Source organism: Papaver somniferum, chromosome 4, assembly GCF_003573695.1.
Source record: "Papaver somniferum cultivar HN1 chromosome 4, ASM357369v1, whole genome shotgun sequence".
Classification (NCBI taxonomy): Eukaryota; Viridiplantae; Streptophyta; class Magnoliopsida; order Ranunculales; family Papaveraceae; genus Papaver; species Papaver somniferum.
In genome coordinates, this window is record NC_039361.1 from 40,950,269 (window position 1) to 40,975,293 (window position 25,025).

General features: G+C 38.5%; 3 protein-coding genes and 1 pseudogene across 5 annotated transcripts; 2 read left to right on the plus strand and 2 right to left on the minus strand.

Moving 5' to 3' along the window:
- Positions 1–656: 656 nt before the first annotated feature.
- Positions 657–6,215, plus strand: LOC113275246 (receptor-like protein kinase). Its single transcript, XM_026524718.1, has 4 exons — positions 657–3,716; positions 4,084–4,687; positions 4,807–4,869; positions 5,597–6,215. The coding sequence occupies exons 1-2, from the start codon at positions 764–766 to the stop codon at positions 4,425–4,427; spliced, it is 3,297 nt and encodes a 1,098-aa protein (XP_026380503.1). The 5' UTR covers positions 657–763; the 3' UTR covers positions 4,428–4,687; positions 4,807–4,869; positions 5,597–6,215.
- Positions 6,216–11,541: 5,326 nt separating this feature from the next.
- On the plus strand, positions 11,542–13,897 carry LOC113275247 (annotated as a pseudogene).
- On the minus strand, positions 13,741–15,637 carry LOC113275248 (plastid-lipid-associated protein 6, chloroplastic-like). Its single transcript, XM_026524719.1, has 4 exons — positions 15,310–15,637; positions 14,923–15,159; positions 14,678–14,804; positions 13,741–14,138 (listed from the first exon to the last, which is right to left on the minus strand). The coding sequence occupies exons 1-4, from the start codon at positions 15,574–15,576 to the stop codon at positions 13,924–13,926; spliced, it is 846 nt and encodes a 281-aa protein (XP_026380504.1). The 5' UTR covers positions 15,577–15,637; the 3' UTR covers positions 13,741–13,923.
- Positions 15,638–18,269: 2,632 nt separating this feature from the next.
- Positions 18,270–20,942, minus strand: LOC113275249 (pre-mRNA-splicing factor CWC22-like). Of its 3 annotated transcripts, none has more exons than XM_026524721.1 (3): positions 20,296–20,942; positions 20,111–20,200; positions 18,270–19,951 (listed from the first exon to the last, which is right to left on the minus strand). In XM_026524721.1, exon 3 carries the CDS (start codon positions 19,388–19,390, stop codon positions 18,602–18,604), a length of 789 nt encoding a protein of 262 aa, XP_026380506.1. In that variant the 5' UTR covers positions 19,391–19,951; positions 20,111–20,200; positions 20,296–20,942; the 3' UTR covers positions 18,270–18,601. The 3 variants fall into 2 exon arrangements, with proteins under 3 accessions (XP_026380507.1, XP_026380506.1, XP_026380508.1); XM_026524722.1 differs by having other exon boundaries at positions 18,270–19,934.
- Between the last annotated feature and the right edge of the window lie 4,083 nt (positions 20,943–25,025).

Consider the following 25,025-nt stretch of genomic DNA (forward strand, 5'->3'; position numbering starts at 1 on the left):
TGACGACATGTTGGTTTAATTATGTACCTACGTTTTTATTTCCTTTAATTGCTTATGACTCTGTCAAAGCACAACAAATATGTAACAATCAAAACTCACTTGTAATCGTTACAGAAACTGTTAATTCTGAACATTCGGTCACTGGCAGAACAACTTCTACACAGTTGATTCCAAATGGGTCTAAATCAAGGGATTAACTTTCTAATTGGTAATATATCTTAATGGTAACTTTCTGATTGAGAAAACAAATACGACAGAAGTCAAAAAGAAAAAGAAAGACTTCGATAAGAATACAATTCTGATCTTTTAAGCAAAAATCTACAAGTGGCACCATATTAGTTTGTGAACTGATAAAGTTATGCGGCGTGCATCAGAGAATCCCACTACTGTACCTCAGTGGAGTTAACATGATATGGACTCCAAAAAAAAAAGCAGTGAAGAGAGTGATCTCCACTCGACATTTGTCTCCTCGTCGACTAGATAACTGTGGCAAGGACAGATATCCCTCAAGCTCTTCTGCTTCTAGGAAATTACATTGACCCTTGCTAAATAGTAAAACGTGCCAAAATATGATTTAAAATATTAACCACCAAAAACACCAACCGAATATATAAATTTCATTTCCCATTCTCATTCTCTCTATGCTTCTTATTCTTCTCAGTTCTCACTCACAGCAAAAAGACAATTCCAAACAACCAAAATCTTCAGTTCATTTCCACTATCAAAATCTTCTGTTTCTTCATCTTCTTCAGTATCATCAATCATGGTTAAAGCAGCAGCTCAAGAGGTAATGATAATCTTTCATAAACCACTTCTAAACTCATTCTTATTCTTAATCATCTTCATTTTTCCTTGTATTGTCTCTGCTTTATCACCTGATGGTATAACTTTACTCTCGCTATCTCAAAACTGGATTTCATCAACATCATTATCATCTTCATATAATTCTAATTGGAACTCTACAGATTCAACACCATGTAAGTGGAATGGTATTGAATGTAACCATAGGTACGAAATAATTACATTAAATTTAACTAGTTTTGGTATTACTGGGCAATTAGGTCATGAAATTGGAAAATTAAGATCTATTGAAACCATTGATTTGAGTTATAATGATTTCTATGGGGAGATTCCAAGTGAATTAGGTACTTGTAGTGAACTTACTTACTTAGATCTGTCTTATAATAGTTTGAATGGAAGTTTGCCTGATAGTTTGAAGAATTTGAGGAAGTTGTATTATTTGGCAGTTTATGATAATTTGTTGAGTGGGGAAATACCAGAATCTTTGTTTATGATGGCAAACTTGGAAATTGTTCTTTTGTCATCGAATCAGTTCATAGGATCTATCTCAAAGAATATAGGTAACATGACAAATCTTAGTTCGTTGTGGTTGAATTCCAATAAATTGTCTGGGAGTGTACCTTACTCAGTTGGTAATTGCACTAAATTGACTGAGATATATTTGAAGGATAACAATTTCACTGGTGTTCTGCCGAAAAGTTTGAGTAATCTAAAGTTGCTGAATGTGTTTGATGTGGGTTCTAACAGTCTAGAAGGTGGAATTTCTGAAGGTTTTGGTGGTAGTAATTGCAAGACATTAAGCACATTGGATTTGTCTTCTAACCGTTTTGATGGTGAGATTCCTAATCAGTTGGGAAATTGTACTAGTTTGCAAGTTTTTTCAGTGGCAGATAATAAATTAACTGGTGGAATCCCGTCATCGATTGGTTTAATGACTGAACTCACTGAGCTTTATCTTTCTGTTAATAATTTATCTGGGAAAATACCAACTGAGATAGGAAAATGTAGGTCCTTGACAGTGTTTGAAGCTAGTTATAACCAGCTTGAAGGGGAAATTCCTAGTGAGTTGGGGCTTTGTAGCAAATTACAGACACTTTTTTTGTATGTGAATATGTTAACTGGAGAGATCCCATTGAGTATTTGGAGGATTCAAACTCTAGAGAATGTAATTGTTTATAGTAACAGCCTTTCTGGTGAATTACCTGTAGTGATGACTGAGCTTCTTCATTTGAAAAATATCTCTCTTTTTAATAACCATTTTTCCGGCATCATACCAGAAAAGTTGGGGATAAACAGTTCTTTGCTGGAACTTGATTTCATAAATAACAGCTTCTCTGGTGAAATCCCACCGAATCTGTGCTTCAGAAGGCAATTGCAAATTCTGAATTTGGGACTGAATCAGCTGCATGGTTACATACCTTCTGATGTCGGTAGCTGTTCAACTTTGGACAGGTTGAATCTTAAACAAAATAATCTCACCGGACTCCTTCCGGATTTTGTAGAAAATTCAAGCTTGTCTTTCATGGATATCAGAGGAAATAATTTTAGTGGAAAACTTCCTTCAAGTTTGGGTAATCTTATTAAGCTGCAAGTTTTAGACCTATCTGGTAACAATTTGCAAGGTTCGTTGCCTCAACAAATCTCGAAGTGTACCAAATTGTATTATCTTGATGTGGGTTTCAACAAATTGAGTGGTCCGATACCATCTGGTTTAAGGAGCTTGACACTATTATCTAACTTGAAACTTCAGGAAAACCAGTTGAATGGAGAAATTCCTGATTTCTTTCCAGAGTTTGAACATCTTTTGGAGTTACAACTGGGTGGAAATTTGTTCGGAGGTTCCATCCCTCGATCATTTGGCAGGTTGCATGACTCGGTATATGCTTTGAATTTGTGTCGCAATGCACTTACAGGAAAAATTCCTGTAGAGTTGGGGAAGTTGCGCAAACTCCAGAAACTGGATATATCTGTCAACAATATGACAGGAAGTGTGGCACCAATAGGTGAGCTCCTCTCATTAATCGAATTGAATGTTTCGTATAATTCTTTCAGTGGCCAGATATCACAGACGCTGATGAAGTTCTTAAATTCTTCTCCGACTTCGTTTTTGGGAAATCCAGGCCTTTGTGTTCCTTGTCCACTGGGATCCGGCGTAGCTTGTACTGAGAGTAACAACAGTTTGGGTATCTGTGATGATCGATCAAGAAGCCGCAACAATCTTAGCAAGGTCAGGATTGTAATCATTGCTATTAGCTCTGTATTTGTCGTTATAGTGGTGGTTCTTGTTTTGGGTTGTATGTTTCTTTCCAAAAGAAAACAAGAAATGAAGGATGAAGTTTCTGATGAAGATGATCAATCACCTCTAATAAGCAAAATTATGAAAGCTACAGAGAATTTGAGTGAGAGATTTGTTATAGGAAGAGGAGCACATGGAATTGTTTACAAGGCATCCATCAGTGAGGAGAATCACTATGCAGTGAAGAAGCTTGATTTTGTAGGCCTTAAGGGAGCAAGTGCAAGTATGATTCGAGAAATTGAAACTGTTGGACAAATAAGACACCGGAATTTGGTAAGGTTGGAAGAAATCTGCATGAGAAAGGACTATGGGCTGATCTTGTACAGGTACATGCAGAATGGTAGTCTATATGATGTTTTGCATGAGATTAGCCCGACACCCGACATCACATGGGATGTTCGCTATAAGATAGCTCTAGGAACCGCTGAAGGATTGTGTTATCTTCACCAGGACTGTCATCCTGCTATTGTGCATCGAGACATCAAGCCTAACAACATACTTTTAGACTCAGAAATGGAAGCCCATATCTCTGACTTCGGCATTGCAAAACTCATGGATCAATCTTCCGCTTCCATTCAATCAATCTCAATTGCGGGTACCACTGGATACATTGCACCAGGTATTAATGTATTATTTTTCAAAATCTTTTCAGTTAATTGATATGTCACTGGGATACTTCTGTTCTGCATATAATACGGTGCCACATTAGCTACTGACACATAAGCTTTGTTATAATCAAAATTTAAGAATGTCGTTACGAAAACATGGTGTGCAGTTTAGAAATGGTTATCTAAATAGAAAAGCCTGATTGCTAGCTAAGTTGCTATTAAGGTAGCCATGTCAAGGAATGATTGATTCTCAGCACTACCTTTTTCCTTTTTACCTAGGGAGGTCGAATCTGATATTTACTGATTCTGCCATATATTTGTTTTTATATTAATATGATTTCTTGTTCCGAACTTCAAATTTTCCTTGATTTTGTGCAGAGAGTGCATATACAATGATAAGGAAACCAGAATCAGATGTTTACAGTTATGGTGTAGTTCTACTTGAATTAATATCTAGAAAGAAGGCTTTAGATGCATCGTTTCCAGAAGGAATTGATATCGTGAGGTGGGTGAACTCTACATGGAGTAGTCAGAAATCCATTGATATCATTGTTGATTCAAGCCTCTTGGATGAAATTATGGTTTCCTCACTAACGGAAGAAGTTACTAAAGTACTCTTGTTGGCTTTACAATGTACACGAACTGACCCGAATGAGAGACCTACAATGAGAGAAGTAGTGAAGCAGCTAGAAGATGCAAATACCAGGTGGGAAACAAAATGAAAGAAGCGGGACATCCATTGGTTATGAATTATTGAGTTCAACTTGGAGGGAGTATTTGCGGATCCTATGTTCCGGGGGTGGAGTATTCGCGGATCCTATGTTCCGGGGAGTTGTTTGCACGTCTCTTCGTTCAGAAATCACGAAGAAAAGACCTAATCTGCTTTGATCTGACACTTTACTCAATGTCGCACAAGTGGTAAACAAAGGCTTATTCCAATTTTCAGGTCTTGTCAATCAGTTCTCTCCTCAGTATAATTGTGGTAAGTACAAACTTAATTTGCTGATAAAGCTCTTCCTTACTTTTTTCTTTCTTTTGGTGGTTTTTTTAGTTGTTCCTCACATTTTACTTTTATATCTGACGATTACGATCTTTGTGTAGGCAATTGTTGTGCCAGCTACATGCTTCTTTAAATTGATGAGGAAGCAAGCTACCCAGAGCCAGGTAAATAGATTTCAGAAAGTTTTTTCTTTTCATTTGAAATACTTAGGATAAGCAAAATCAAAACTAATTATTGTATTTGACACCAAAAATGATCTTCATTTCCGATGAATGATGACAACTAGCTAGTACGAATATCATTTCAAGTCTCTAGCTAGTACGAATGTCAATTCAAGTCTCACTCAGATTAGCTTCGCCAGCTGCACTTACCCCACAACCAAATTAGGCCAAAGTCTTGCTCGGACTGATCGTCATACTTGAACTTCTTTGCTTTGTTTGGTATCTTGACTTTTCCTGCATGATCATTCTCCATTTTGAGCGTGGATTCTTGATTATTATTATTTTTTGTGATTTTAATTCGAAAATGAGAAATTCCATTACAACTACTGTATTATATTAGTATCTTAAACTGGACGGATGTGACGTTGGAAGGAACTGATTTAAAATATAATGGACTACATATTGTGTTTCAGGTTGGAATGCACCAAAGTATAGATAATATTAATAGATGTCTTTTCAAGCTTTTTGGTTTAACCTTGCCTGTTGTGGATACCTGTGGCTTAGCGGTTTGTCATTTTGTTGGCCAGCAATAGCAAGGTTGCAATTTATTTTTATTGCATAGATAGATTTTGGGTTCATGCTATGTTGAATCGTTTTTCATTGGTCTTCTTTTCCCACTTGGATCCTTTTTGCCAACCCTCTCTGTGTTTATAACACGGTTATTCTACAGCATGAGGTTTGAATCATCAACTGCATCTTACGGCGATCATGTGAAAAGAAATGCTTTCTCATTTTCGTCTGATGCTAGCGGCGGTAGTAGTTCTCGTAGATTTGTCGGAGTAAGATAGAGAGACCGTATGGGAGATGGGTGGCTGAGATCGAAGGCTTCTTTCAGAAGGTTAGGTACATTTGACACAGTAGAGGATGGAATGTGTGCCTATGGTGATGCAAACGCTCGCACCAACTTTGAGTTGCCGATGGATAAACTCATCTACTGCCTCTTGTCGCTCTTCCGTCAAAAGTAATACAGCTATGCAGAAATATGACACCATTCTCCTTTGAGGATGGTATTAGTACTAAAAGCTACTTCAGGATGTGAAGTGATTGACGGTGCAGGTATCACGGGTCATCTGGGGAAGTATAGTTATTTTGCTTGACCCATGCTGTAGCTGTGTATATTTTAATGGGATCTTATTGCAAAGTCTTTACAAATTTCTGCAAAAGTGTAACCCGGCAGTACAGTGGTTCTGTGAATCAAACTTCACCCATCTGCACTTCAGCCTTATAAGTTTGCACAAATGCAAACAACTCTTCAATTCTTCAGCGGAAGTCTTTAAAGCCTTCTTTCACTTCTCTTAACTTCTCAAATGCACCCCATAATGCACTCAAACAATACCATACATTACCAACAACAATCATTCAACCAAGAACATTTAGAACATAACACAATCATCTCATTTTATTGCATCAAAGGGAAGATGTACAAAACTTGCCCACTTAGGGACTTACACATACTTGTTCCTCTTGAACCAAGCCTTAGCCTTACAAAAACTCTCTCAATTTGAGTCTCACACTCTCCTATGTAAGCCTGCCGAATTTCCCATGCGTTAGACTATTTATACAACAACTTTACTTGCCAAAACCGTGCACAACTGTTGCACACGCAGGGGACAGCCATCTGTCCCATGGAGCAGTTCCATAACCGCCTATAAAGTGCCACCTTGGCCAGTTTCTCTTTAAACTCGGGCTAACAGTCAACACCTGTTCTAAAGCAGTTACACATTCTCCCACGCTTATAAACTCCCTTTATAACTGTTCTTCTTTGTCTCGCATCATTGGCATACTTGTGAAGCTCGTAACCAACTCCTAATCGTCACTTGAGCTGTATTGCACAACTGTTGCGCTTTTCTGAACTTAGCCTTGATCCATTGCACGATCATCTTGGCCCTGCCTCCTTCTTGGTCTAAGCTAATGCACGATCAATCCTTGTGCTTCAATTATCAAGGCCAACTCCTTAAGCTCCTTCTAATTATTCATGCGTCATATGCTTCACTCGGCCAATTTGCTTGACAATAGCAATGCCACTCTTGCATTACTAGCTTGTTTGCACTGTTCAAGCTTTGGCCCTGCCTTGAACTAATGCATAGACCATCTCTTGGCCTATTCTACCTTGTTGCATCACCCTTGAGTTTGGGCCAACTCAATTCCATGGATATGCCTTAATGCCAACATCGCATGTTTCGTCTTGCCACTTTGGCTTTGCCTTGCCTTTTCCTCAATGAAGCTTCATTGTGTCGGCCAATAAGCTTTATTACTTAGAAAAATGTCTTTACAATGTAGCACTACCTTTGCGCTTCACTGGCTCTGCAAGGTTATGCAATTCTTAGCACTTGATAGTCTATGCAGTATCGCGCAATCATTGCCGGATACTAAGTTGGCCTGCAACACTGTAATGCACAATCATTGTGCATCACTTGCCTGACCAGTCATAGACCTCCCCTACCTAATCCGTTCAACGTCCTCGTTGAATGCGACCCAGTATAAACACTATACTTGCCTTAACCTTCGCTGGATGCACTTTCAGAACCTCTTCTGAAACTCAGCAATCTTTGCTAGCTTTCGCAATATGCCTTAGACAACTTTTCATGCTTTAGTATCAGCACCACTTAGCATTGTGCACTACGCTTCAACTGCTACTCAAATCATGCATCAATACCCAAATGCAAACTAGGAATTCTTCTTAGCCAATTCATCCAAATTAGGCATGAATTCCACTTGAATCATTTACGCCTAAGTGTACGCACATAATGATTCTTCTAAAACTGATCATTATGATCATTACCATAGTCTTTCGCCTCCGGACTTTGCCTTTTGCATCTAACTCAACATGACAAGGACTTATAAATGACTTGGCCTTCATTTTCCATCAGTTTTGCTGGCATATGTCTTGGATTGTTGTCCTCCATGGCCTCCGCCAAGCATGTCACAAAGTGCATAGAGTTTCTCTTTGCATAAGACACATGTATCCTACACTTCATGCCTCGCAACTACTGATTATGCAAGCTATTCAAGAACTCATTTCTCTGAATGTGGCTAAGCATAAACCCTCTACACTTAATGTGCCATTTTGCATACCCATACCATAAATATACGAGTTTTCTTTGCCTAACTCACTAAAGCAAAACCATTGAGTTGCACATCCCATCTATGCAACTGTGTCTAACTATCTTTTGGACGTAACATAGCTAACCTTTTAGCTGTCCATATGTCATGATTTCAAAGACAATATGTCTCCAACTATTCCTTTGAACTACATTTCTTGTTTCCTGGAAAGTGTGTGTCATTCTCTAGGCCATTAGTTCTACCCAACTCATGCTTACCGATGGAATGATTTCTATCTTGCTATATTGCTTGCACTGTCGCTGCCCATCTGTCATCGTACCATATTGCAATCCCCAAACATCAATATCATTTTCGCATCAACTAGGACCCTTGTCATATGCTTTGCTTATTAACTTTCAACTTGTTTCGCTATTGCATACTTCAGGCTAAGTATGCTATTGCAGCATCTCCCTATGAACTAGCTTTACATCGTAAATCAAGAGGCGAGACTTTATAAATGAAAACACATTCATTCATTACTGATTTTACATAGTAAGACCATGTACCATTACATGATTGATCCACCGATCATTTTTAGAAAGCTAAAACTTCATTAACAAAGAAAATTGCTTACACCAAAGCAAAGGCTATACAAACTTGAAGAGTCAAATAAAAGTCTGTACAACCAAACTCTACACACAGAGTTTGCAACATCCAACAACTAAAACTACATAAGAACAAGATCAGAAAACACCATGTTTTCTGCACTAGGTGTTGCCAATGGAGACAGCAACACTCCTTCTTGTCCTAGCTTAGTTTCTGCCTTTGTCGTAGTGAGCAACAACTGCGCTACGTGGTCTCTTCCTTGAACCTTCACTTCGGCCTTCACACGTCTTGCTAGAATGACTCCCATAGTCATCCCCAACTGATGCATTAAGTTGCGCCTTGAGTGGACAGCTTCTAGCGAAATGTAATCCTTTTGAAATGAAATATCCCCTGTACTTCCGGGATTAAGGGAATAATCCATCTTCCATTGGATCATGCTTACGCTTACCGCCTGCAAATTTTTCCTTTCCTTTGGCCTTTCCTTCAAAGCTTTGCACATCTTCAGTTTGCATGCAACTGGTAAGCTCTCTTACCTCTTGAATAGCCATCTGGATACTCTGAATTTTGCGCTTCTTTAGTTCAGCAATGACCAAAGAACTCGCACCACTCATAAATTGGAACATCTAATCTTCTTCACTCATGCCACGCACTTGTTGTACCAATTCAAGGAAGTTTTCAGCATAGGCCTGTGTTGTACCCGTCATTTTTAGCCTACGTAAACTTTCTCTTGCGCACCAAGCACCATTTCTTGGCCAGAATTGACATCTCATTCCATTTTTCATGTCATTCCAAGACATAGGATTGGCATAACCAGCATTCATCTTCTTGCAGCATAATTCTCCACCAAACATTTGCATCACCACCAAGGTAATTTCCTGCAAGAGTTACCTTTTGTCCTTCCCCATTTCCATTCGCCTCAAAGTATGCCTCAAATTCATACAAGAAATTCTTAATTTCTCTAGCATTTCTAAAACTAGCATAAATTCTTGGCTCGGGGACTCGATTAGAGCTTTCTCCATTCACGTTTTCCCTTGCAAACATGCCATCACTGATTAACTTGCGAAGACTTACCATTTCCTCAGACATTTTCTTCGCATGGCCTATTAGTATGGTTTTCATGTCACTGAATTTCCCTTTCAACTCAGTCACTTCAGCATTGGTTTATTTAACAAGGTTGCATCAGACATTTTGTCCTCGACTGCACCTACCCTTTCGTCAAATTCTTTAAACCAATCTGATGTTCTTCCTTCAAGTAATTCTAGCCTGCCTATATCTTCAGAACCAAGAGGAATATCCAGACCATCACAACCCATGCCAATGGTCATACTGCCAAGATCACCATGCTCCTCTAGTTGATCAAACGTACCCGGTAATTCTTCGTCAATCATAATGTCATTAGAACTCATTTCTAATACAAACTTTCTGAATACAATGCACCAACTACTTGCTCACAGGAAAATAACTTAAGAGAGAAAGAAGAACCAGCGTATTATCCAACAAATACACTTGAACTGTGTACCAAACACCGCTCTGATACCCGTACTGTCACACCTCCAAATGCGCCAGACAAATTTCAGCGAAAGTGTAACCCGACAGCACAGTGGTTCTGTGAATCAAACTTCACCCACCTGCACTTCAGCCTTACAAGTTTGCACCAATGCAAACAACCAACTCTTCAATTCTTCAGCGGAAGACTTTAGCCTTCTTTCACTTTTCTTAACTTCTCAAATGCACCCCATAATGCACTCAAACATTACCATAAATATATTACCAACAACAATCAGTCAACCAAGAACATTTAGAACATGACACAATCATCTCATTTTATTGCATCAAAGGGGAGATATACAAAACTTTCCCACTTAGGGACTTACACAGACTTGTTCCTCTTGAACCAAGCCTTAGCCTTACAAAAATTCTCTCAATTTGAGTCTCACACTCTCCTATGTAAGCTTGTCGAATTTCTCATGCCTTAGACTATTTATACAGCATCTTTACTTGCCAAAACCGTGTACAACTGTTGCACACGCAGGGGACAGCCATCTATCCCATGGAGCAGTTCCATAACCGCCTGTAAAGTGCCACCTTGGCCAGTTTCTCTTTAAACTCGGGCCAACAGTCAACATATGTTCTAAGGAGTTACAAACATTCTACCACGCTTATAAATTCCCTTTATAACTGTTCTTCTTTGTCTCGCGTCATTGGCATGCTTGTGAAGCCGTCACTTGAGCTGTATTGCACAACTGTTGCGCTTTAATGAACTTAGCCGAGATCCAATGCACGACCATCTTGGCCCTGCCTCCTTCTTGCTCTAAGCTAATGCACAATCAATCATTTTGCTTCAATTATCAAGGCCAACTGCTTAAGCTCATTCTAGTTATTCATGCGTCATATGCTTCACTCAGCCAATTTTCTTGGCAGCAGCAATGCCACTCTTGCATTACTAGCTTGTTTGCATTGTTCAAGCTTTGGCTTTGCCTTGAACTAATGCACAGACCAACTCTTGGCCTATTGTACCTTCTTGCATCACCCTTGAGTTTGGGCCAACTCAATCCCATGGATATGCCAACATCGCATGTTGCATCTTGCCATTTTGGCTTTGCCTTGCCTTTCCGTCAATGAAGTTTCATTGTGTCGGCCAATAAGCTTCATTACTTAGCCAAATGTCATTATAGTGTAGCACTACCTTTACGCTTCACTGGCCCTGCAGGGTTATGCCATTCTTAGCACTTGACAGTCTATGCAGTATCCCGCAATCATTGTCGGATACTGACTTGGGCTGCAACACTGTAATGCACAATCATTGTGCATCACTTGCCTGATCAGAATCCTCATACTAAGGCAGGACTTCGGATGTATTAAACTGCACACAGAATTTGGGTTTCGAATCTAGGAGTTCTGAGCTGGGCTCCTATCCTAGGAGCTTTATTGTGTTGGCTCGGAGAAAAATCCTAGGAGTGTCGACCCTTTACGGTTAAATCTTTCGCTCTAGTCTAACCTCTGCTTCACGATCTTCAAGTTGCATTCATGGCTTTCTCGTATAGAGGTGCAACACTTAGAACCCTAAAATTTTCGTCATGTTCTTCAATTTTAAGACCTCTACTATCTCCACCACCCAAAACCCTAACATTACATTCTCTTCATCATCACATGGCCAAAACTCATAAATTCCCTCCTTTTCTTACTAGAGCAGTTTCAGTTCCAGCGGAGAAAGAAACTGCCAAACCTTATCAATGGAAAGCTACAATTGATTTCAAATGGATTCGTGATAATAAAGATGCAGTTGCTTCCATTATTAAGAGTCGAAATCCGGTTGCTGATTTGGACCTTGTTCTTGATTTGTACGAGAGATCACTCAATCTTCAAAAGGTTAGGGTTTTTGCCTTTCTTTTCATTTCCACAGATTTGGGCTTCTTTATTTTCATCAAAAATCTTATCTCTACTGATAATCTTCTAAAATCATTGAATATTATACCTATCGGCAGTGTGGTTTATGTAATTACAGATAGATTGGTAAATGAAAGTCGGCATTTCTTTTCAGTCCTCAAACAACAAATTGTAGTCTAATGTGTAGAATGATCTTTAGTTTGCATCTTCAGTCGTATTTTTGATGCAATGCAGCTGTTTAAATGGATGGTGGTTCTGAATTTGTTGGTAGAGTTGAAATTATTGTACCTAATTTTTGCGCACAGATGACAGGAAGTTCAACAGCTCCGAGGGGAAAGAAATGTTGTTGCTAAGAAAATGAAAGGGAAATTACAACCATTGGAACGCCAGGAACTCATAGAAGAAGGTAAGAGCTTGGTCGTATATATTTTTCAGTCAGGTCTCGGTTGTTTTACTGAGAAATGATATCTGTGCAGGAAAAATTCTGAAGGAAGGACTTTTGACATTGGAAGAATATCTTCTTAAACTTACGGAGAAGCTTCAGAAGGAAGCACAATGTATACCAAATATGGCACATCCAGAAGTTCCTATAGGCTATAGGAGGAGAAGATTGTTCTCGAATAAGAAAAACGGTTGGTAGTCCGCGCCAGTTTGACTTTCCTGTTAAAGATCATGTACAACTTGGGAAAGAGCTAGATTTGTTTGATTTTGACGCGGCCTCTGAAGTCAGCGGGTCAAAATTTTATTATCTAAAGAATGAAGCAGTAATGCTGGAGATGGGTCTGACAAACTGGGCAATTGCTGAAACCATGAAAAGGGGTTTTACACCTCTAACTACCCCAGAGATTGTACGCTCGTCTCTTGTCGAAAAATGTGGCTTCCAACCTCGTGGATCAAATACGCAGGTTTATTCTATTGAGGACAGTGATCAATGCCTTACTGGAACTGCAGAGATTCCAGTTGGAGGTATTCATATGGATTCCATTCTTGCTGATTCTCAGTTTCCCTTAAAATATGTTGCCTACTCACATTGCTTCCGTACTGAGGCTGGTGCTGCTGGTTCTGCCACAAGGGGTCTTTATCGGGTTCATCAATTCAGCAAGGTAGAGATGTTCATCTTGTGCCGACCAGAGGACAGTGATTCCTTTCACCAAGAGCTTATTGAAATTGAGGAGGACCTTTTCTTGTCACTTGGACTTCATTTCAAGACATTGGATATGGCAACAGGGGGCTTGGGCGCACCTGCCCATCGCAAATTTGATGTTGAGGCGTGGATGCCAGGTCTAGGACGCTATGGCGAGATTTCGAGTGCGTCCAACTGTACAGACTATCAAAGCCGGCGTTTGGGTATTCGATTTCGACCTTCAACAGAACAAACCTCATCAAATTCTAACAAGGGGAAGAAGGCTAATGCAGGCACAACCCAGTTTGTGCACACACTTAATGCTACAGCATGTGCAGTTCCAAGGATGATAGAATGTTTATTAGAAAATTTCCAGCAAGAAGATGGCTCTGTAGTGATTCCTGAACCATTAAGACCTTTCATGGGTGGGCTCGACCAAATCAGACAAAAAAGACAATGAGGTTGATTGTTTTATTAGTTGAAATCTTATTCAGGGTTCCAATTCTGGCATCCTCCAACAGTCAGGAGTGAAAAATTTTCTCGTCTCACTTGTTTTGAGCCGAGGCTTTGAGTCCGATCATTTACCTTTTAGTTATTTTTTCTTCTTTTTGCTCAAAAAAATGAGAAACTACACTTTCATCAATGGAAATTGCCAATTTGCTTAAATTTTAGGTATTTGAGTGTATATATGAAAGTTTGGGGTATATAAATTCCCCTGAATACAATGCTCTAGAGGATTCAGTCTTTGTAACATAGTAAAGACTTGCGTAAAAATGGTATTATTACAACAGTGAAGTGCACGTTCACAAATAATATGTAATTCAAAATCGTGCTTGAAATTATGCCTTTACGAACACCCTCAGTTCACCTCTATCTCCCCTTGTGATACGAGTATCAGCATCGAGATATGTAATTTCAAATTCACCACTGCCTGTTCTAGATGAAGGCCTAAATGAATCTGGAATTCGAGGCACCTCGAGTAGTGGAAGCTGTGATAAGTTCCCGGTAGTCTTCACCGTCGTTTTCTCGAATGTTATTTTCACCTTGTTGGATCCTAGACATGACAACACATAATGTAAAGAAATGTTCCAAATAAGTAGAAACACAACAGTGTTTTTGCAAACAGTTCTGAATAACCTAACACAAACTTCAGTTTTGAAACGGAGAATGGGCAATGAAATGAAAAAGAAACGTTTGCTAGAGTTGATAAGAGTACAATGGCTGTATTTCACAACCCAAAATGAAACGTTTGGACACTGGGTGCTCTATTGGGCGATGAACCAGCTTCGGGAGTGAATTTTAGGAATATATAGCTTCTCCGTCCACATTAGTATTAGTGAGGATTATATTTCATGTAATGATCTCGTACACAACGGCCGAGGTGAACAGCTAAGATCCTGCACATAATGGGGGACTGCTCTATGCAACTCCCCTGAAGTCATCGCTTGTTTTACCGTTTGGAGTTGGCCTCTTCTACTATTTGGCCAAATTGTCTAATTTCTTTGTCTAAATTGTTCCTATGTTTGAACTCGTATCCTGAAGCATTATGAAACAAAATCTGTTTGGTAACATGCTTGTTGTAGAGACACTAACCTGTGAGTTCAAACTTGTGTTCCAATGTGGCTGTAGCTTCTATTGGTGGAAGCGGCCAAGGAGCACCCAATTGAAGCTCCACTATGTTATCAAAATCTTTGCTGAAGACATCAATTCTTTGGAAAACCTGCAACAAGAATACATTAGTATAGTGAACAGAAAGCAAAGGATAACTTCAGCTTCAGTTAAGTTATTTATTCAAGTTGACTATGGTGTTACGAGAACTGATTGATTATTACGAGCACCTGGCCAAGTGTTATTGGTAGTAGTCTTCCAATGGGAGGCCCAGGACGGCTCCCACCAAGAGTACGCGATGAGAATCCACTGCTGTATACTAATTTCCATCTCCCTTGCAATTTCTCTTGGTCTTCTGAGATGTCAACAGTTCCTCCCGCAGCTTCGAGTTCCTTGGCAGCAGCATCTGCCTTTTCCATATCTTCCCCATTCGCAGCAAGTCCTTTATTCAGTCCCGCAACGATACTCTACAATGATATAAGCAAACTGGCTCAATTTTATATGCGAATAAAGACTAGTCTCAGTCAAAATTTCAGAATCAGAGTTGTAATTAAAGCAAAATCAGCTAGGTTTTGACATATGGAAAATGAAATTAAAGCAAAAACAGCTCAACTCACCAGCAATTTGACCTTGATTTCAGAGGTTGGTGTAAGAGCCTTTTCAACACCGTCAATTACTTTATCAACATCTGCTGGCAAATCATTTAGAGCCTTTTCAATACTTGCTGCTCTAAGAACCACACTTCTCTTCCTCTGAACTATTGATGATTTTGAGGGTATGTTAATACATGGAAGAGAAGCAGAACAAGAAGATGTTGAAGATGGTGATGATGAAGAGAATTTGGAGAGAAGAACTGAAGAAGATTGTAATAGTGAATTAGCCATGGATGATTTTTTTCTTTTGGTAGTCTGAAAAACAAGTAAAATATTTTATTGTTTTGTTTACTGTTTTTGGTGTGTTGGGATATATAGAGGATTTGATTGGTTCACATTTTCCACGTAAACTGTGTTGTGGGGTTCCAGTACTAACTTGTGGGTAAATGGTGATCACATAAATTTTACTTGGTAAACATCCTTCTTGGTGTATATACTGCCAATACAAGAGTCCACCATCTGTGTCGACATACTCTGAGTTCTACATTCTTCTTTTGATAACCGAGGTGTTTGAATCAACATTGTTAAATCATTTTAGGTCTTTTGAACCCTGTACACTAACATTGTTAAATCATTCATCTTTTTTTTTTTTTTTAAAGAAAAACATCGGATAAGTAACATATGAACCTTCGACTCAGAATTAATAGGAATCCTCATACTAAAAGAAAATTGAGATGTAGAACTGTCAAACAGGTTATTAACTGTGTCTTATTTCCACTCATGATTCTCAGAATCAATAAGATCAGAGTCAAAAATGAAACTGGAAGGAGAAGAAGCAGTTGCCACAGGAACTGGTGGATTTGTACACTGCCAATGGATCAGTACAACGTTACAGCGATTTTAAAATTGATGGTCTGTAGAGCGTAAATTTCACAACCATATAAAATTTTGAGCTCTAGTTCTTCTGCTTAGCAAGTCAAGTTTAAACATTTCTAATTCCACAACTGAATAAGTCCTCTCTCACTGAATGCAGTGCAATCAAGGTCATAGCTATAACTTTTACAATGTAATGTAAACTGATACGATGTCATTATACTAAATAAACACTCACTTCTTGTTAAGCTATTCAAAATACTATTTGCAACCTGTTTTTACTTGTTGAATCCTACTACAAGATACCAACGCACCATTAGAATGTAGCAAAGTTACTCCATGTGAATGCACAAGAGTGTGTCTTTTTCTTTGTAACTGAAACATAAATCTAACAATTTGGAAGAATAGCCTCCTACGGGAATTAACTATTTCCCTACCGAGCATAGTTTTCACTTTGGCAAAGGAATCAGTGACTCACCATTCTTCACTGCTGGTACTTTGAGCAAATTGTATCTATGCATCCTGAAGCTCTTCGTAGCAGCTAGTCCGCGAAGAATCTTCTTTGCATTCTAGTTTATGACCAGCTTGCCAGCGCTGAATTTGACAATCCCGTGAGCTAAATTATAAAAGAAATTTGATTCAGCTTTAAGCTTGAAATTACACGCACATAAAAGAACAAAGAAAGGATATGAAATACCTAAAACATGATGGTGCTTCCATGCTTAAATCAGTAAACTGTTGCTTCATACTCAATTCATAAACATGTCATGCTAACTGTTTTGCTAGTTGTGTGGGAATGCCCATGAAACCACAAGTGTTAAGGTACAAGTAGTTGAACCTCACTGACCCGATATCCCATTGCAGAATGTAAAATTAGTCGAAAAGACCATAGTAGCCTAATGGTCCTAACTCATAGATTTCAATGCCTATTTTCCTATAAGAAAAAACACCAACTATTTTAGGGCATATTTTCCTATAAGATAAAACACCAACTATCATATTTAGAATGCACATTGCAGAGCACATTCTGAAATTCATTGCGGGGTCTTCTATTTTACTAAGATGCTCAATTCCACATCATTCCAGAATAGAGGAGGGGAGGGATCTTGTCAAGTATGATACACATCAAATTGAAAGAACCTAATGAGAGAGCCTGAGGGCCACTATGCTAAAGGAGTAAGAAATACATAATCATGAACCCTAGTAAAGAATACAAGAACAAAGAGAAAGTTACAGATAAGATATCAATTCTAATCTTGATCACCGGAAAACCTATCAGCATTAAACACTAACACCCTTAAACCAAGAAAACCTGCATGCTTGGGAAATCATAACCCTAAACTTAATGAACCTTCAAGTGTTCCGTCAACTTTTCAAGAATGGCATTCTTAAGGTGTATCGGAGAGCTTCCTGACAATACCCTGTCCTATAACGAAAATATGCACACAAGAAATTTGAAAGAGGGATGAACATGACATCTTACAGAACTGGAGTTCCAAATCAAAGACTTCCACGTTAAGTGAATCCAGATGCAGCACTATGTCATCCCTCAAATGCAAGCCTCCCAATGTTAAGAAAGACAACTGTTTCAAAGCTAGTGACCATACAGAAAGAACGCTTATTCTACAAACACATCCATATTCACCCCCAAAATATACAGATTGAGGAAACGCTATGCAAACATGAAGCCTGAACAACAAACATTCATCTTCCTTAAAGTAGCAAAAGGACTTGATGTGGCTGACTTCTTTGCCGTGGGAGTAAATGCCAACATAGTTACTAAATCTCAGATCCAGGCCCGCAAGGACAGATCAAACTAAGGTTTGATAGGTTGCACTCAAGACATCTCCAAACTACATATTCATAAGGCAATATCTTGTCAGATTAGAATTTCTTACCATTTGCCAAAGACCAGCAGCTAAATTTCTTGATGGATCAAATTCACTGCTAACACTTTTCCAGTTCCATGTAATATCCTTCCCACCTGCAGCATATAGAGGAGAAGAATTCTCAAAGTACTTAGCATTTAAAGGAGAGAATCAGAACCAGAGGTTGTTGCTGGCAGTAAGTAAGCAAATGATACAAAGTTGAGACCACCATCAGAAGTATCCTTGCATGACCAAGAAGTCGTGAACAAATGATACAAATTTCAACAGGAACAATGCAGAATATGAAAATGGGACAAGGAGGTGTGGTCACAAGCAATTGCATGAACCACCCAAATAATCTCAAATCAAACAGCAGAATAACCTATTACTCTTTTGAAACCAACAAATGTCTGCATTTTAGAAAGAATTTGAATGACATGACAAAGTACAAAGTACTCAGGCGACCACTATCTATGGCAATTCATACCCACAGATTGCAAAAATCATCCAACAACTGAAGATCAACTGACTGGTAGAACTTGGTGCAGACATTTACTTACAAAACATACTCAGTATTATTTCCTATGTCTATGTTGGCCCTTTAGCTGGGTATGCTTATTCTCAAACCCCAGTTTAAGGGGTGCCTTGCCCCTTTTATTGGGTAATCCCTGCCTTCGCAATTTGTGCCACCAATGCCGTTTTTTAGCAGTAACTTTTTCCTTACCTGTTACTGCTCTTTCTAACCGTCTGACGCCAGATGATGACGGTTTCGATTTCTTCGACCCAAAAACGTGCCCGCGTACTCTTTTTGCAAGTGTTAGGAAACCTTGTTGGTGGCTTGCCTTTTCCTCAACTTTTGCCGTTCTTCTCGTTTGAATAGGCATGTGTTTCCCTTTGATTTCGTGGTGGAGTTTACCATTACCTACAGGTTTCTGAACAGAAGGATGATGATCCCGTGCATTCTTATCGTCCTTGGATGAATCCCCATGGTGATCACGACGCAACATGCCTCCCAGCTTGGTGGTTAATCTTCTGACATGTCCCATCTTCTTCTGTGGCGGATCATTCTTGGGAAATCGACTCCTCCTTGCAACTGGGTATTCCTCCTCTGGGGAACTGTCATATGAATCATATGACGTATAACTCCTGTTGCTACGTGCAACTGGGTACTCCTCCTCCGAGGAACTATCATATGAATCATATGATGTATAACTCCTGTTGCTATATGCAACTGGGTATTCCTCCTCCAGGTAACTATCATATGAATCATATGATGTATAACTTCTGTTGCTACCTGAATAGCGGGATTGAGGAGAACTACTCCGAGATATAGATCTATCTGTGCGCTGACGGTCTAAATGCATAGCATGTTGCGGAGGGGAGTCTGACTCTTCCCTACTAGAATACAACTCGCTGTAGTCAGCAGATGAGGAGGAGGCTTCAGATGTGGACGAATATCCAGTAGATTCTCAGTTTCGATGACTGCGGCTGTTTGCAGTCCTATCCTGATCGGGATTTACCTCCACTCCGCTCGGCCCAAATTTCATCAATGTTGGCTGCATTACACCGTCAGTTGGCCGATACTTCTGCTCTCTTCGTGGACAAGAGATCATTTCTTCAAAACCACCAGATCCAACCTTCGGAACCAGCAAAGGTGGACTAGTTGTTCTCTGATGAGTCTGAAACTTCCTCCAAACGGCTCGACTCAGTATTTCATCCCTGTCCTGGGATAAAACTTGATTACCTCCTGTATTACACCCAGCTTTAAGCCTTCTAATGACATCGAGTTCGGTTATCACCACCGCTCCCACTGTCTACAACTTTTTAAATTTCCCACACTTATGACATACTATATCCTCCATCTTTCCATCTTGTTGCTTTGCTCCAAAATTCAGTGAGGGAGCACTCCTGCTTGCAGCGAATGTCTGTTTTAAATCAGAATTAAAGGGGTCGGGCTAATTTTAAAAGTCTGTTCTTGGAAAATCTCAATGGGTGTAAAAAGTATCAACCATTATGAACAAACCATAAACTAAATAATTTCATCAGTTGAATGTCGTACTACTACTACTACTACTACTACGTACCTTCTTCATCTGAGACTGAAACATTTTTAGTTGTGTAACGGCATTTTCAAGTATCCCTTCCACCGCAACTCTTTCCTTCTCGTTTAAGTCCTGATCACCAAAAGAAAAAATACAAACAAAAAAATAAAAATTAGGGTTTAAAAAAAAGAGTTAAATCAAGATTAAGAAACAACGATGATACTTACACTCTGCTGAAGTCGCTGAAGCTTTTGGACGGTGCTTAGACCTTGTATATATGATGTCATAATTTCGATTTATTCTTCAACAGAAAGATCTCTAATAGGCAGCTAATATAAAACACAGGGAACGATGGAAAAAAAATCCGACGGTAAACAGAAAGATACCGAATAAGCTAATATAAAACACAGTGAATGATTCAATATTGCTATTTATAGACGCGAATTGATGAAACATCACAATGCTTGATGATCAAACGTTGTGATGATTCAAACATAAACATTGTGATGGTTCGCCAATCATCGCGACGATTCAAAAAATAACTAGATAATCTTCACTACAATCAAATACTGTTACAGTTCATCTTCGTCGTCTTAGCTTTTTTAGGTTTTCCTCTGCCCTCTTCGATCTTCTGTAAAATTCTCTCTCAAATTTCTCCGCCCCTGACAATTTACTCTACTGCCCCTCCATATCTTCGCCTCCTCGTATATGGGTCTCTCCATCATCCAATAGTAGAAAACCCACGAGCCACGGCCCTTTCACCTGGATTTTATCACTTACAAATTTTGAACCTAAGCTGCTCAGTGCTCACCATGAAGCTATGACCAGTAGAGTTAAATTCAAAATGAGTAGGCAGGAGCTGCCAATTAGTCATGTAGTTGGCAAATGTAGTCCTGAATCCTGCAATTCCAGAAGCTATGCTTCTTAAATTCCTTGGATCTAATTGTCAAATTCTCATCTGGGGTAAGTGGAGCACTTTTAAGTAATTCATCGACTCTTTAAGCGTTCTTGCTCTTGTGTTGAACGCAGCACCGGGGACATACACCTCCCTACTACTAGTTCCTGGAGTAGTTAAGTGCTGTCATTACGGTGACTCCAAGAACTGACATCGCATATTATTCTCGGGGTGGGGTGGTAGGGCTGGAGAACTGCAATTTATATTTGTGTGGCCGTGAAACAAGCACAGTATCTGTTCCATGCTTTACGACTACTAACCATCAACAGCCACTATCCCCTCCAGCCGCTCCATATCTGGACGTGGCAAATTAGCAGTCAACAAATTAACAACGAAGCATAGAAAATGTTTATGACAAAAGATTCCAGCCTTTTTTTTTTCGTTCGACATTTTTTTTTTATTGATTAATTAGATTAAAATGGTACTATTTAGGAGTATAAAGTAAATTGGGGGACAGATTTTCTGTAGTGGAACATATGTATTATCCACAAGCTCTTTCTTTTATTTTGTTTTTGTGTCCTGGGAGCTGAAAAGAAATCTGATGAGGAAACCCATATTTCATGTCTGCTAAATGACCTTTATATGGAAAGGCGTTTGAGACGCTGATGAACCCTTGCATGCTGCTGCTGCTGAGGAAAAACTAGTTTGACAAAGGGAAATGAGAACTCCGGTCAAAATGTGTTGCCCTTCTGCAGTAAAGGAGGAAAACTAACATAAAAGAAATTGTAACTCAAACTTAAAACACCAGATTTGTTGCTCTACTAGGTAATGACTAGTTGTTGTTTTTTTTCTTCTTCAAAGACCGTTAACAACAAATCAAACAAATATGTAATTATCTTTAACCCCCATGCACTTGATATAGTGCTATATAATTCGTATCACAAAACAAACTTTGGCTTGGATAAAGCTGAGATGACGTTACTCAGCCTATTCTTAGTATACCGTCCCGCATAACTTTGTGTGGGTGGAGTGGACAATGAATGTGTCAATGACAAAGCACTGCATGTTTTTATTGGCGGAAAGGGCCCTCCCCCTCTCTGTGCTCAACCAGTTTGTTCGTTTTATATATAATTCTAGTGTTTGGCTTTTTCTGTTGTGTTTCTTGTTGTAAAATGATTAGTGATCTCAGTACGGCATTACTTTGTTAGTTACTAACTAGTGATATTGATAGTGGTGGCAGGCAATGCAACAAAAACTGAAGGGATGGCCTCACCACATGCAATCAGCAATCTACTGCTTTGCGTTTTTGGCCCACCTGATTTAACCACTTTCTTATCCATGTCGATCCTTTATCTCACCTTTGGCTTTGTGTCAAGCCAAAGGTATAACCACTATGCTGCCCATTCGTTGCTGTTGAGCCATTTTAGCTGTAGACAACCATTGGAGTGTATGACTTGCTGACTAGCTAGTATTTTGATTTTGATTTTGATTTTGATGGAAAGGGATAGCTCTAACGTAAGATTGTGTTCGGCAACCTGAAGTTGAAGTAATTCTCACAAGTTAGAAGCACAAGGAAAATTATTTTAGAATTTATTTTCAAATTACTCCCGCCGTTTCAAAATAATAGGAAGGTTCGTGTGTAAATTTTTAACTTATAGAGTGTTGGGATGTATACTCACTCATAAGTTGTTTTTCGATTTTTATTAGTCGATAAGTCAAATGTCAGTTTAACAATAATTTTTCAGAATGACTTTTAGAAGTAGAGAGTCAACTTTTTGTGAACCAAAATAGTTTTGCTTATGACTTGTACTTCTGGAGAAGCGGACGCACTTCTGTTTTTAGTATCCAAACGCGCTATGAACTAAGTCACAAAGTAACCTTTTTTTTTTTTTTTGTAATATCTGAATGTTCCGTAAATCTTCAACTTACGTAGTAAAAATAAAGTATAAAGTGTCAATGATTACGTTAGCCAATCACTGAAAAATAAATAATCAATACTTTCTTTGATATTTTCTTAATAGTTTGAGTAATCATGATTGTTACGGGCAGATACCAGGACCTGCAGGCATAGAATTTGAGTGACCTGACAGTCAGGATCGGTAAATGGTACTTCCTGCTAGTGTTAGTACTCGCCATATAAATTTTTTTTGCAGTACACACGAGTAAAAATCAATGAGTGACTGGAATGTTGTTTTTGTTGAGCCTCGTCGATAACGAAGAATATCTCGACCATGCGGGTGATTATTGTTAGCACTATGCCACTATTTTAGATTTGTTTCACAACAAATTTTCAACACTTTCAATGATTATTCCTAAGATTAATAAATATCTCTGCTTCCACGACAGCTTTCCTAGGAGTATTCCATTACAAATTATGGTGTTAATGACTTTGAAGCCATTACAAATTAGCCTTGCAACTTCTTCTAGGAATATCATCTGATGCAAATCAATATCACAAACCATATAAGAGTATTATTTAAGTGTCACGACCCCATTTGCTTTTCATTTTTCTCCTGTCTAATAACAAACAATAATCTCTTTATTTTTGTTAAGTGCGTTTTAACTGTTGATATAGATATCAAAAGGAGGGTCCTCTTCAAGATAAGTATCACAAAATTGAGTAAACAAATGCAAAGGAATTCCTTAAAATGAAATTAAAGGATGAAAACGTTACATCACAAACCACAAATAGATTACTTTTCATTTCTTTTTCTTTCTTCTTTTTGTTGATAGCAAAACACTTATAATATTTTACAATATCTTATAGACATAAAATATTCTAATAATCTTTTAAGCATCACATTATGATTAGAATTTGAGCATTCCGAAATTTGCAAGTTATAATGGCAGCACTCATTTGGTCATTGGGGGGCCGATCCACAGGGTAGAGCTGTTATAGTAATATCATGGCTGTTAATAGGTTAACATATTACCGGGGAAGATATCAGAATTCATATAAGATATGCTAAAAGGTGACTTGTATTATATAGATTCTGGTATCTTCTGCGGTGATCTGGTACCCGTATTAGAGCCTTTTTTTATTTAGTCATTGAGGTCATTCAAAAACACTAACACTAATGAGGTGTTTGGATACCAAATGAATAATAATTTTTCGGTTAAATTTGTTGAAAATTTTGGCTAAAACAGAGGATGAAGAAAACAATACAAGAATGAAAAGAATGTTGTTACTCAAGCTTCAAGGCCTTGCGATTCTTTTCAGCAATTATTTCGACCATTCCCAAATAATTGGCGAGTACAACCGGTCAGCGAAATATTACTTTCAGGATACAATGAAGCTATAACAACGTAATTGGATTCAAGAGTTGTACTTCCCTTAACCCAACCAAGAACACACAGTATTTAGATTCTGATGATGTATAGAGAGAAAAGAAATCAGATTTTTTAGATATGTTTTTCCATTGTATGAATGAAAACAGACCATCACTACTTATAGGGAACTCATGTCTATTGGAGATGCCTCTTCACTTCCAAATGACACATAAGGTGTCTATTGAGAATGATTGTGTCTTTTATGAACCATCACACCTATTAAAGGTGTCTCTTCATCCCCAACTAACATTCATTGTGTTTCTTCAACACAGGACACTCCCCCGTCGTAGCGGCAAACCAAAAACGAAAACCGTTTTATTTTCTATGTTATTGAAAATATCCAACAAAATTAAGTCAAGAAGCCGGAAAGTAATTGTCAGAACCAAATTTAAAACAATTTTTAGAAGTGAAAAAGTGACTTCTGAAAACTGCACCTGCTCCTAGTCGTCAAGCAATTTCTAACTACTTTTCACGAGGTTTTCTAATGTAGGATTGTTTTGTGCTAGGAGCGGACTTAATTTCAAGGTTTTTTTTTGAATTTAAATCAAGTGAATAATAACCATAAAATGTACTCCCTTTGTTTTTGGAAAAGAGATATTTTCATTTTTTTATTTTAACCTAAAAATAGGCCAAATTAAAAAAGTGAAAGTATCTCTTTTTTAGAAACAGGGAGGGAGTATCATTTTTTTACATTACACTTTTACCACTCTTTCGAAACTATCATGAACCTCT

Excerpts from the sequence above, each read along its gene's own strand:
- LOC113275248 (XM_026524719.1), bottom strand. The coding sequence starts at position 15,576 with ATGGCTAATTCACTATTACAATCTTCTTCAGTTCTTCTCTCCAAATTC. Across the intron at positions 15,160-15,309 it reads AAATCAAGGTCAAATTGCTG|AGTATCGTTGCGGGACTGAA; the intron begins GTGAGTTGAGCT and ends ATATCATTGTAG. Across the intron at positions 14,805-14,922 it reads TACCAATAACACTTGGCCAG|GTTTTCCAAAGAATTGATGT; the intron begins GTGCTCGTAATA and ends TTCTTGTTGCAG.
- LOC113275246 (XM_026524718.1), top strand. The coding sequence starts at position 764 with ATGGTTAAAGCAGCAGCTCAAGAGGTAATGATAATCTTTCATAAACCA. Across the intron at positions 3,717-4,083 it reads CACTGGATACATTGCACCAG|AGAGTGCATATACAATGATA; the intron begins GTATTAATGTAT and ends GATTTTGTGCAG.
- LOC113275249 (XM_026524722.1), bottom strand. The coding sequence starts at position 19,390 with ATGCATTTAGACCGTCAGCGCACAGATAGATCTATATCTCGGAGTAGT.